The sequence below is a fragment of the Phlebotomus argentipes genome, unplaced genomic scaffold, assembly GCF_947086385.1.
Source record: "Phlebotomus argentipes unplaced genomic scaffold, Phlebotomus argentipes genome assembly contig_6, whole genome shotgun sequence".
NCBI classification, from domain to species: domain Eukaryota; kingdom Metazoa; phylum Arthropoda; class Insecta; order Diptera; family Psychodidae; genus Phlebotomus; species Phlebotomus argentipes.
The window spans coordinates 2,134,518-2,146,964 of record NW_026776145.1 but is presented as its reverse complement, the minus strand read 5'-3'; the positions used below and the strand labels follow the sequence as shown (position 1 = coordinate 2,146,964).

The 12,447-nt window shown below is 42.5% G+C and overlaps 2 protein-coding genes across 4 annotated transcripts in view; both read left to right on the top strand.

Annotated features, from left to right (window-relative positions):
- The first annotated feature begins 69 nt into the window (after nt 1-69).
- Nucleotides 70-2,398, top strand: LOC132260506 (regulator of chromosome condensation). The gene is made up of 4 exons (XM_059758712.1): nt 70-184; nt 389-479; nt 555-1,221; nt 1,293-2,398. Exons 2-4 carry the CDS (start codon nt 398-400, stop codon nt 1,906-1,908), a joined length of 1,365 nt encoding a protein of 454 aa, XP_059614695.1. The 5' UTR covers nt 70-184; nt 389-397; the 3' UTR covers nt 1,909-2,398.
- A 1,520-nt stretch (nt 2,399-3,918) lies between these two features.
- LOC132256255 (A disintegrin and metalloproteinase with thrombospondin motifs 20) overlaps nt 3,919-12,447 on the top strand; it is a 48,375-nt gene continuing 39,846 nt past the window's right edge. For all 3 annotated transcript variants that reach the window (XM_059752578.1, XM_059752570.1, XM_059752561.1), the window contains exons 1-2: nt 3,919-3,987; nt 12,094-12,385. In XM_059752578.1, coding sequence (XP_059608561.1) covers nt 12,181-12,385 — 205 coding nt within the window. In that variant the 5' untranslated portion in view covers nt 3,919-3,987; nt 12,094-12,180. The remainder of the gene's footprint in view (nt 3,988-12,093; nt 12,386-12,447) is intronic.

Genomic DNA, 12,447 nt, shown 5'->3' with positions numbered 1-12,447 from the left:
GACAAACGCCTTCTGCGCCTCTGTCGGAAATTGCAAAAATCTCAAAACCGACCGTCAGAGAAATTCACCACTCGTTTGACAGCGCGCGCTGTGCCATAAACCGGATTGGTGTCACTGAGCGGGTGTGCTGGCGTGAGTTTTCTCAAGCATTTTCCGCGGATTTGAGTTATTAAAGGCAACAGAGGTGAGTGAGAATGAATGTAGCAGTGCTGAAAATGTTGTAACTATTGAAATAATACTAGATAATGGAACATAATTGAAATGGCTTGTGTTCCCTAACCTCAAAAAGTGCGCATTGCATTTTCTTTGGCCAAAATTTGCCGAAAACAATTCTGTTTACTGTTCTTTTGTACTTTTCTAATAGTTACTTGAGTATCTATCGTTGTAGATCCAAGAAATGGCTTCCTGGAAGAAGAGGGCCGCTGCAAGTAACAGCGATCAGCCACCGGTTAAGAAAAGCCGCCCTGGGTTAGGAAAAGGTAATTTTCTTATCTGTGAAAACCAGTTTTTGTGCCTGAAGTGCTACTATTCAATCAATACTATTCAATTCACAGTTGATCTTCTCGTTCCGGAGCGACCCAAGCTCAGTGGGAGCATTTTAGTGTGTGGACAAAACGACGTGGGCCAGCTTGGCTTGGGTGAAGATGTGTCGGAAAAGACGCGTCCGGGCGTCGTGAGCGATTTGAAGAACGTGGTGGATGTGCGTGCCGGCGGTATGCACACTCTCTGTCTCACAGCCAGCGGCGAGGTGTGGTCATTTGGGTGCAATGACGAGGGCGCTCTGGGACGGGACACATCCGAGGAGGGCTCAGAGTACACACCTGGAAAAGTGAATTTGCCGAGTCCTTGTGTGAAGATCTCGGCCGGAGACTCCCACTCTGCGTGTCTGCTCGAGGATGGACAAATCTACGCATGGGGCTCCTTCCGCGACTCTCATGGAAACATGGGACTCACTCTCGATGGTAACATGCGCATTCCTGTGGCCCTGCTGAAGGGTTTAAAGGGGGCCGACATCGCATCCGGAGCTGACCATTTGGTCATCCTCTCGACGAGTGGCCAGATATACACGGTGGGGTGTGGAGAACAGGGCCAGCTGGGCAGAGTCTCCTCTCGCTCGGCATCCGGGGAGTCGCGTCGCGGGAAAGTGGAGCTCCTGAAGCCAGAAATCGTGTCAACCCGCAAAACTAAGTTCATCGATGCCATATGGACCACAAATTTCAGGTATGTGTTGTGCGCGTTCGCTCTTTTGATCGACGAAAGGGTCTTCTAATGGGGCATTTCTGAATTTTCAGCACTTTCTATCGAGACCACGGCACAAAGCAGATTTATGCATTCGGGCTGAACAACTACAATCAACTGGCACTGCCGAAGAGGACCAGGAAGATGACGCTCGTTTTCACACCAAATCTCACAGAGATGCGCAATGTGAAGACCATCAGTGGTGGTCAGCATCATACTCTGGTTGTCTCCGAGGACAGCCAGTGCTATGCCATTGGACGCAAAGACTACGGACGACTGGGAATAGGTGAAGTGCCGGAGGACGTGACCGAGCTGATGCTTGTAAAAGATCTCCCAGCAGTAACTGATGTTGGTTGTGGTGACAGTCAGAGTTTCGCGCTGACCTCAGAAGAGAAAGTATTTGCGTGGGGAATGGGAAACAACCATCAGCTGGGTTTGGGTTCTGACCAGGATGTGGACAAGCCCACAGAGCTGACGGGAGCGCAAGTGAAAGACAAGCGCGTGTTGCGGGTGGACAGTGGAGGGCAGCACAGTGTCTTCCTCGTGACCGAACCGGGCGCACAGAAGAAAGGCAGCGATATTCCTGTGGAGAAGCGTAATGGGGCAGGTGATGGTGTGGAGCCAGGCAAGAAGGCTCCAAAGGCTGCCAAGAAGGCGAGCAAGAAATAGCAAAATGTCTCAGAGAAGGTGAGCTTTGTCTAATTTCACAACTTTTCACTTCGTTTTTTTCTTATTGAATTTTTTTGTTTAACAAACACGTTTTGAAATTAGAATCATTGTTTGAACTATTTCCTTTGTGAGAAATAAAGGCAGATTGAAGGATATTTGGCGCGAAAGCAAAATGATGTTGCACCACGCAGCCGATCTCTGTGCGCAGAGGGGCATCGTCCCCTCCTTGGTCTTCGCTATAGCCATCAGCTGTTGGAAACCCCCAGATTGAGGCAAAATATCTGAACTGCTTTCTCGGCAGTTTCTGCGCTTGAAAGCTTCAGGGTTTGTGAGAAATGTTAGAGATTACGCTTCCAGTGAATTTTTCGAAAATGAAATTTTATTGATTCTACTGTTATCAATAATTTAAAGGTCAAAATTAGTAATGTTTTATACGACGAATTTCTGTTTCAATTTTCTAATCCAATCAGACGAATTAACATTATTGATTTGCCGCTTCGGAAAGCACGAAAAGCATAATACATAAATTCAAAACTGTGCGTTGAAATTTTGACGAAACATTGCCGCCCAAAGTGTGTGTGTTACAGAGAATGAGAGACAACGCGGAGCATCTTGTGTTCAGAGTGACCATGGCTATTCAACACTATCAGAGATTGACTTCTTTCTCTCTTGAAAACTATTCGTCAGTCTCTCCGTCGATTCCCAAGCAATCGCAAGCTGCTTCACGGCAGTTTCGCGCGGGCTTTCTACGAGATCTGTGGTGTCTGTTCCTCGAAGATTCTCTCTCTCCTCGCCTAATTCTGGCTCTGCAATGCGAATTTTCGGGTATATAAATTCAATCACTTAGCCAATCTCTCTCGTCTCTGCGAAAATCGCGCCGGTCTTGGAATCGCTCAGATATTCCGCTAGTAGATGAATGGGGAATATAGCTTGGGAGGTTTTTTTTCGGGAAGCCTGAGTGAAACATTTTGGTTGAGGAAAGAAAACTGAGTCGCGGTGCTTCGATGTTGATCAGCACTGCTTCAGTTGCGAGTGAGCTCTTGGATCGGGTCGGTGGTTTTTCGCGTTGCTTGCTAGCAAAAGAGTTTTCGTGGCACTCGATTTCGCGGTGATCCTTTGATTGCATTATCTGAAGTCCTTTCGGGCTGTTCTCTTGTGCTGGTGCAAATTTTTCCGCAAGTAGAAAGACTACTTTTGGGACTTTTGAAGCGTGTTTAATGGAAAATTTCGGCTTTCTCAATATTTAATGTTCTTACAGACAGAAAAAAAACTGTGCATTTTATGCTTAGTACGGCCTTTTCCTGAGTCAATACATGCAAATTGATTGTTTTATCGAGACAGTTTGTGGCACAAATGAAGGTGAATTTGATTTGTGGACGCTTTAAGTGATGAACCGGACAGAATAATTGTATGATCAAGTTTTCGGGACGTGTATCGCCTGAGATAATTTCGGAAAACGCGTTGCCATTCATTGGCAAGCGCGGTAATTCACACATTCGTAAAAATTCAGTACATAAGGAGCGCGAAAGAGGCCAAAAAGCGATGATAGAGATGTTGAGACGCCTTGGTTGTCGTGTAACATGCTAAATATTTGTTTTTAGGAGTCAATATTATCAATAAATTTCTCTCCTCCAGTCATTGGAATTGTTGAGTCAAGTGGAGTCGCCTTATCACCGCGTGAATTCGCAGATTGTCTATGAAAAAACTGCGGTGAAAAGTGAGAGTTTCGTGCATTATTTCAGTCCAGAAAAAAATTCCCAAATATCAACGATAAGGAACCGTCCTCTGGGATTGCAGAGAAATTGTGTTCATTAAGTTATAATAGCAAAGTGCTGGAGACGAAACGCTTAAAATGCAATGTTAGTGCCTTTTGAATTGAATTGTCAGGAAAAAATATGAAGCACTCGGCTAATGCTTCAGCTCTGACTGTGTTCTGTCACATAATCTCATGGTGTTGTGGTTCGCTGAAGAAATTCTGGATTACCATTTGATTTCAACTGCAAGCGCCAGGACATCTGTAACTGATAAGATTTCTCAAGTGGCGATAGTCAGCAATTAAGCGTGTCGTGTTAGATACTTGTGAGTATTATCAGTGAAGTTATTTAACCGATTTTAATTACTAGAGCGCCGCTTTCAGTGAGAATTTCTATGTGTGGTTGGGTGGCTTTTTTCGTCTTCTTTTTAAGCTAGGATTTTTCATTTCGATGCAGGTGTGGAGAGTACCTGGAGAAATCATGTCAATCACTGGCTACTTGAAAGCCCCAATAGGCATTGGCTATTAATCAGTGGATCTGTTTGCGCACTGAATCCCGTTTTAAGTAGAAGACACACATAAATCATATCAGTCAAATATGGTGCAACTCATTAAAGAGTCTGTCTTTTCATGCAATTTTCCAACTTGAGGGTGTGATGTAGAAATCCCGGTGGCGAGACAGATGAGTGAAGAGAATTTAATGAGATATCGCCTACAATTGTTAACGGTGCAGCATTTTGAATTTGACAAGTCGACACCTCACGATGTGAACCCGAGTGGGCGATTTTTCATACATCTGTCAATTAATCTCTGCTCTGGATCGAATACAACTGGGAAAAAATCACTTTCAAGGCTAGGTCGCGCAAAGTGGTGCATATGGCTCCAATAAAGCAATAATAGTAAATTGAGGAATAGAACGTTTTTTTTACGAAAAAAGATTTTTACACCAAATCAAACGTTTACATTTCACACAGACATCATAAAAATTTAATGCTTTCAATCAAATTGTATTAAAGTTTCCCGCCTCCTTGACTGGAGGTGATCTTGCGCGATAGATTGGGTGAAATTAATCAAAATATTTAGCTCAAAATGAGTAATTTTATCAATTTAGCCGACAATAACTTGGTCAGCAATAGAATGGCGAAACAATCTCACGGGGATATTCTGTCCCACACGAGTGATGGTCAGAGACGGACTCACTTTGCATGAGTAGTACAAGTGGATGGCTTCTAAGTTTCATAGGAGAGCGCGTGGTGTTTGAAGAAAAGACTTCCAAATGCGAGAAAAAATCCGAGACTCATCCGAGACGGAGTCAGCAAAAAAAGCAGCACTGCTAAATGCATAAATTTCAGTGGTGATTATAACGATTTCTCAGAATAGTCTGTCTCTTGTTGAAAATGAGACACCGTGCGCCATGTGATGGAATTGATTTGAAATATCACAATTTGGGGGTGCATTCTTGATCGAGGTGCGCCACGCAAAAGGTCAGCTCTATGTATTCGACGGCCTTCTCACCATGTGACTTATGTATGTTCTAGAAAGTTTCCTTTATCTCACACTCAGATTTATTGGCTTGGCTCTGATAATTCCCTGTAGACGCACGATAAGAGCATCTCCACGTGGTAACAGCTGTTATGTGCTGAAGATTATGACGCTAGATAGCAGAGTGTTTAAGTAAATTAGGACCATCAGTAAATGACTCTGAAAAGTCATACGATACGATGAGGATCCGGCAAATTTGGAAATTTAGAATACTTTATCTGATGATTCCACGCGAAAATCCCTGGCAGTGTGTCACAGCTTGACTTAACCTCGTGGGATATTTGTGTGAAATAATGATTCGTCGCGGGTTTGTTTTGGCACACACCAATAATTTCTGTAATTATGCTGCCTCCTCATCAAACGCGAGATTGCCAGAGAAAACATCTTCCAAGACATGGTGAGGAAAATTGATTCATCTTGAAAATCTCATCTGAAGAGTCCTCGTGACAAAAAACGCATCTTTTGTGTCTCTGCCTGGGCAGTTTCTCTTCTCCAACTTCATGGCTTTTCAACCTCTGGCTGTGCCTCAAGACTGCGCCCAGCGGTTGGTCAGTTATTTTGAAGTATCTAATTTGATAATAGATCTGATGTTATCGCCATAAATTGAGGAATTTTTCACGCAGCAGGAGAAGTAATTTAGGTATGACTTTCCGAGGGGGGCCACTGGTAAAATCTTCATTATCTGGCGGGTCGGAATGTGAGATGCAGTGAGTGCAGTGTTGCGAATGTCTTCGTGGGGATAAAATCTCGATTTCATCTGGCAAGGGGGAGTCATTGGCCTCCCCCGCGCATTGGAGTCTCTGTGGTCTATTCGCGATTGCAGAGGAGGTGCACTAAAATAGACGATCAGTTCGTGGTTTTGATAATCTACACGAGCGCATTGTGGCAAAAGAGCGCGAGGATGTTTGTTTAGATCGAAAATTGCAGTCATCCGAGTCGACCAGGCTCGTTTAAAGTACCATCCGGAGGATTCAATGAACTCTCGCCGCACAATGTTACTGCAGAATAAACATGCAGTACGCAGAGAGACAGTGTTTACGGTTTTACTTATTTTTCGGGAGAGTTTAGGCTTTTAGAGACACTATAAAAATGTTGTAAAGACTGCGGACAATGCTTTATTTTCGCCATAATGATTGTAATATTGTGTTGTACCGTTCAACACGTGTGAGATTGTAAAGATAAGATGAAGATAAGATAGGAAAGAGAAGACAATACCGAAGATTTCTCCGCTTCGAAGCATCCTCCTCACTATTTAACGAAATTAACATCTACACGAACTATTACCCAGCATTTTCAGAAGAATTATCCGGCTGAATAGAGAAGCATAAACATTAGCATTTTTCATGTTGTGGAGATTTTGGGAGGAATGCCTCCCATAAACTCATAATCTCTTCAGTCACTTCTCCATAGAAGCGCTCATGTATCTCCTTTCAATACCATCTTTGTTTCCAAATAAACCATTGAGTGTTTTTAGGGGGCGAAGAACAAAGATCGCGATCGGATACAAAAGGCCTGTCGTCATGTCAAACGGTGTTCTTTCTCTAAATCTTACGACTGTCGAAGTATACGTTTAGTCTCAACACTCCTGATTTATAGTGAAATGAGCTGACAAAGAAATTTTGCAGCTTTTATGAGATATTTGTTTATAGCGACAGAACATATGGCAATTTGTAGTGTTTTAAGCCTTAAAGGCCCAGTACAACGATCTCTGAGCCTGACTGACTTTCTTTTCGGCAGCGCGATGGGGAAATGGGGAAGAAAATCATAAAATTCCAACGAGAATGTTGGCCTATTGTTTGTCTATATCCACGTGGGGCCACGTGGATTGTATCACGAGGTTCACTGATGTTGCCATTTGGGAATTTAACACCCTCCAATGTTAGGACTACACAATATTATTACAATATTTCTGATGTCGTGACGTCTGAGCTTTTGTAAAGTGCTTTCTATATTATTTAGAATTTTAGGAACTCCAGAGATCTGATCTTCAGGAATTTATATTTAGCTACGTTTGATGCCAATTATATTTGCTTGATCCATTCAACATTGGATATCTTTAGATAGAATTCCCGTATCTGCCCAAGGGAACTCTGTGGTGTTTATGAATAGTGTCATTGCTACAGCCACACACGAGTTGAGTAACTGAAGATTGCAAGATACAAATAAATGTCTAAATTTATCCATTTTCCCCAACCATTTTTATATTGTTCTCCGTCAAAACAATCCCATGGTGGCAATATCTTTGATTGCCACAAGAGTGACTCACTGTCTAACAATGTCCAGGTCGCGGGCCAAGGAAGATAAGGGCAGGGCGGAAGGATTTTGATGGATTTCCTCGCACGTCATCCATCAAGTGGAGAGCATGGATTGTCTCCCTTGTCTGTGTTGCAACAAGTTGCGGGAGATTCTTTTGATTTCGCACCACAACTGTGTACATAGTTGGGAGCCGCTGCCTCACTGTGCCAGTTTATTTAATTTCTTTTTTGGGGAACTATTTCAAACAAATGTTTCCGGGTGGAGATGTTTTATGTATCTGACAAGTTGGAGGCTCTCCGGCCGGGCATCTGGCCCGGGATGGGCCTCTAGATTGGCCCGAGTGAGCGATTAATGGTCCCACGCATGGAGTCATCACGGGAAGATTGGGGCCAAATTGAGTTGAGTCTTAATTAGTGCCGAATAATTGCCGAAAGTGTGATGAGCGATAGAATCTCATGTCAATAAAATCTGAAATGCTGATGAGTGGATTTGTCTGACGCGCGCCCAGTTGAGACATCAGCCTCTGAGATGGACCACTAAATGCTCCATATCTCGGAAATTAATCACATCTTGCTCTTGATTCGCTGCGCCCCAAGAAATTTCATGGGCAATTCAGTGTGACATCATTTACAGAGACTATCGGGAAGTTCATTGTACAGAGTTTTCCACGAGGCGAGACTGATTGATGTCAAAGACCGACTTGCGATGCCACATTGAATTCCCCGCATATGAAAATCCATCAATGGTCAGGCATTTGCCAATTCCGCGAGCACGTCTCGCCTGGCTCCATTTGTTTGGCAAATTCTATTCAGAAATTCCTGGGCGCTGAGGTGGGGGGAATTATGTTAATTTATGGTTTCAGCTCTCTTTTTTTTGCTCTATCGCGCACACTCTTTTTCTACTTCTTCTCTCTGCCCCAATGACAGTGTATATTTTGGGTGTGACACAGAGGAAGAAGAGGAGACATCACGATCGTGACCCCTCATCCCTCTGAGTGGCTCCTCGGGACCGCCAAAGAGTTGATCTTTCGCATCCATTCCACTCTCAATTCACTCAATTTCCCTTCTGACCACCTAAATTGTTCATAGAGACCCACCGATAATTACTATAATTCAATAATAGTTTAATTGGTGTATCTATAAAATTAAAATACACTGAAATAGCGTGTTGAAATGTTTTATAGAGTGGCTTTTTGAGGCTTATGTCCCATTTGATTGGACTCACATCAATATGATTGGCTCTGCAATTACCGGGGAGGTTAATCAGTGCACTAGAAAAGTAGCTCTCTCGTTTGCTCAAATCTGTCAATGGAAATATTCCTTCGAAATGCCACAAAACTTGGCAGAAGCCACTATGATGGCAATTCTAGTGTTTATCATCAATTCTCTATATTGTAGAGAAGACACTGATAAACCCCTGAAATTCCAATAAAAATTTTCCATAAAAGAATCGCATGTAATTCGAAGCATGGTACAAAAATCTGTGCTCCACTTCTTTTATGGAGATCTCAAATCATTCTGAATTGGAGTCGGTGTAATTTTCTCCTCCTGAATTCGCCATAAAAATTAAAAGCTGCAATTCTAAAAATATTGCATTGAATCACGTGTGAATCATTAATAAATTGCAGTTTCGTGTCTCTCGAGGTTTTTCAGTTTGATCACCACAAATAAGCTTCGCGGCCAAAAATAATTAATTACCAATTAATTGCATTCACGGAATGTAATTTGAGAGAAACACATCTTCCCTAAATACGTCGGAGACTATCGCGTGACGACAAGACATGTGGAGATCAGAGAGTTTTGCCTAATGGGATTAGAATTGCTGAAAATACTAAGTGTTAAATGATGGTAAAATAATGAATGAAATGTGTAATTAGCGAGGGAGAAGTGTTTCTTTAGTCACTCGCTGGCGATTTTATCTGCCGCACAGCGACGAGAGACCTCCGTAGCTGGTCTCTTAAGTCTATTGAATCCTCCGTGGCTAATTTTCCCCTCCACACAACGAGACAGGTTTCTTTGCCCCATCGATGAATGACGTGAAGAAGTATTTCTGGGAAGATTAAAGGAATTGTCATAGTCTTATTGGGCTGTTGAGTGTGGGGAGGCAGAAAATTGGACTTTCGTCTGAGCAGAAATAAAGGTATTGTGGCGTCAAACTGTGAAGCTCGCGATGCACTGCCCATTGATACTTGATGTGAATCGTGGCTTGTGAGAGAGAGAAAAATAAACTATGACTTTTGATTGCTTTTCAACTCTTTAAAGAATCTCTTGCCAAGTTCACGTCTAGGGAACCGGTTTACGTATTTGAATTCATTGTTGCCTCTCCAAATCCTCACCTTCTCCACCCGTTCATCAATAGATGAGCTCAAGAGGCAATGTAGTGAGTGAAAAAATCTCCATCTTGTCTATTAATTGATTGTTAAGCGATTTCAGTTGTTATGACAAAAATGTTATTTATCTCTTTGTCTTAGACGCAAGATTGGGAGATAATCTCGCGATGAGATCCACGTGAGTCGTGGTTATTTTTGGCTAACAGGTGATTCGACGGCCCTCAAGGTCTCTCCGTTCCGTCTGACGACATGAGCAGTACCTTGAACCGGGAAGTGTGTGCTAATCCGCGGAGAAAGAGCAAGATTATACGCACCTAAAACCAGGCTCCTGCATAAAAGTCCACTTAGCTATTGAATGGGCAGATCACTCATATCGGTAACGGGCGGCCCGTCAGCCATCAAATGAATCATCATTGAATTTGAATGGACACGCTGATGGGGTATCACAATGTAGTCAAAAGTGCCTCAACTCAATGAACACATTTCTGAGACGCTTTGGAGCAAATATTGACGGTGGACAGAAAGTCAAGGTTCAGCTTTTCCATCTTGGAACCGCAGCATCATTTCTATGTTAATTCAATTCCCATCTAGTGATAAAATTCAATTCATCCAAAAGGCACGATTATGCAAAATTCCGCAAATTACAGCATAAATTTCCCCACAACGTTAAAACGAATTAACTATCACGGTTTATTTTGATAGCTGTGATAGAGACAACATAATAAATTTTACCCTCTTTTTCTTCCCATTTAGCCAATATTCTTCCTCCATCCTAGTGAGATGCCTTTAGGTGGACGATCGTCTCGATTTCCACGAATGAACTGTTCTAAACATCAACTATATTTGTGATCTTCGGTGAAATTTAGATCTGTACACATATTTCAAAATATCCTGTTCCTAGAATAGACGAATGTATTCTTATCTTGTCTTTAGATAAAACTGTCTGGTGGAAGTATTTTTTGGCAAACAAAGCTTCTTTAGAAAAGTAATTACAACATCTTGAAAATTTACATTAGAGTTGATTTATCCCCAATCCATTTGTCTTGCGGATGTTTTCCCATAAATTTAGGAGAAATTTAGTCTTTTTTGAGAATCGTCTCTGAAATATTCCGCATGAATTTCTTCTACTAGAATAATATCTCTCACAAATCAACATCGTGTGGAATGCACTTAATCTTGCGATCACTCGATCTGTCATCCACCTAAGATCTCTTTATTATGGTACAGAGAGGGAAAAAAGTCCGCTGATGTGTGGTTAATCGTTATTAATGGATGCGCCATGAAATTCGGTGGAAACGAAGCGATTGTAATTAATTCATCAATTTGACTCAATTGCCAAAAAACATGTTTCTGTTTTCTTGAGATTCAGGAAGTCGCGTGAGATTCTATAGCAGTCCCTCATGATGAATATGTCATACAATTTATTACAATAGATGATGACTTGTGACAAATTGCTTGAGTGATCGGTCTTTTATCTCCCATATAAATGCTTTTGGAGGGAGGAAAAGTCCTTCAGTCATTTCTCCTGGGCAAATTGAATGGAGATCATGGGATCGAGGATTTAGGAAGTGTGTCTCCGTGGTATTGTGTAAGCGGTGCCAATTAAAATATGAAGGGAATTGCTGTCGATGGATGTCGTAAATAATTGTCGTGTACGCAAAATGTTTTCGAAATCAACGTCGCGGCTATTTTGGCCAAGAAGGAGGCATGCCAATGAAAGAGGAATTGTGTAGGCTCACGATCAGCATTCAGCTCACACTATTGAGTATCGACAGTTGGACAGAGATAATATAAATTAACATAAAGTGACTAATAGGCGATTTCAGAGGTATTCCTTGTCTCACGATTGCCGATGGTATCGATGAAAAATTGGAAATTAATGATTCCATTGGGAAAGAGTTTTCTCACTCCATCGCAAGAGATGCGCCCTTCAAATTTACGATTTGAGGATTATAAACCTGAAATCGTGATCTTCTCCTCGCGACTTGATGCACATCGGTGACTCTTAATCCCATTAGTGTCACCTCGATCACTCGCCAAAGACTCACAGTAGCGCCTGCAATACTATGCGTGCCACACAGGGCATCTCATCTCGGCTGTCGTATTACTTAATTAGTGTTTTTTTTTCTCGCAGCGAGCCGCCCAATATTGACATCTGTTTGGTAATTTCCATGGCCAAAATATTATTCATAAATTATTTGGCTAAGCAATTTGATCGGGAGTGTGTGACATAGGAGAGATGTAAATGCCTGTCGATACAAGAAGGTGGAGTTTCGTGTTAATTAATCCGATCTCACGATTTCAGATCACCACACACGGCTGCAGCGATCATTCTCCTCACCTCCTCGCATCTCAGTAAGGCGTCACAGGGCGGAGGCAAGAAGGTCCCAAGATGACAACTCGCTGGAGGCAGAAAGTCACTTTTGCAGCAGCCGTGGTACTCCTTATTGTGGCACTGGGCTTGGGCATCTTCGTGTGGACGGCGGTCTCTAATGGTGTCTTCACACCGCGCCCCGCCAGCATTAGGCATAGGATAAATATCAGTGACAATCAGGAGTCTTCCAGTGGGAATAGAAGCTCTCTCAACGCGATTAGAGGTAAATGATCATGCCCTAAAATAACCACACGAATAATGCACCTCTGGCGAGATTGAAAATCT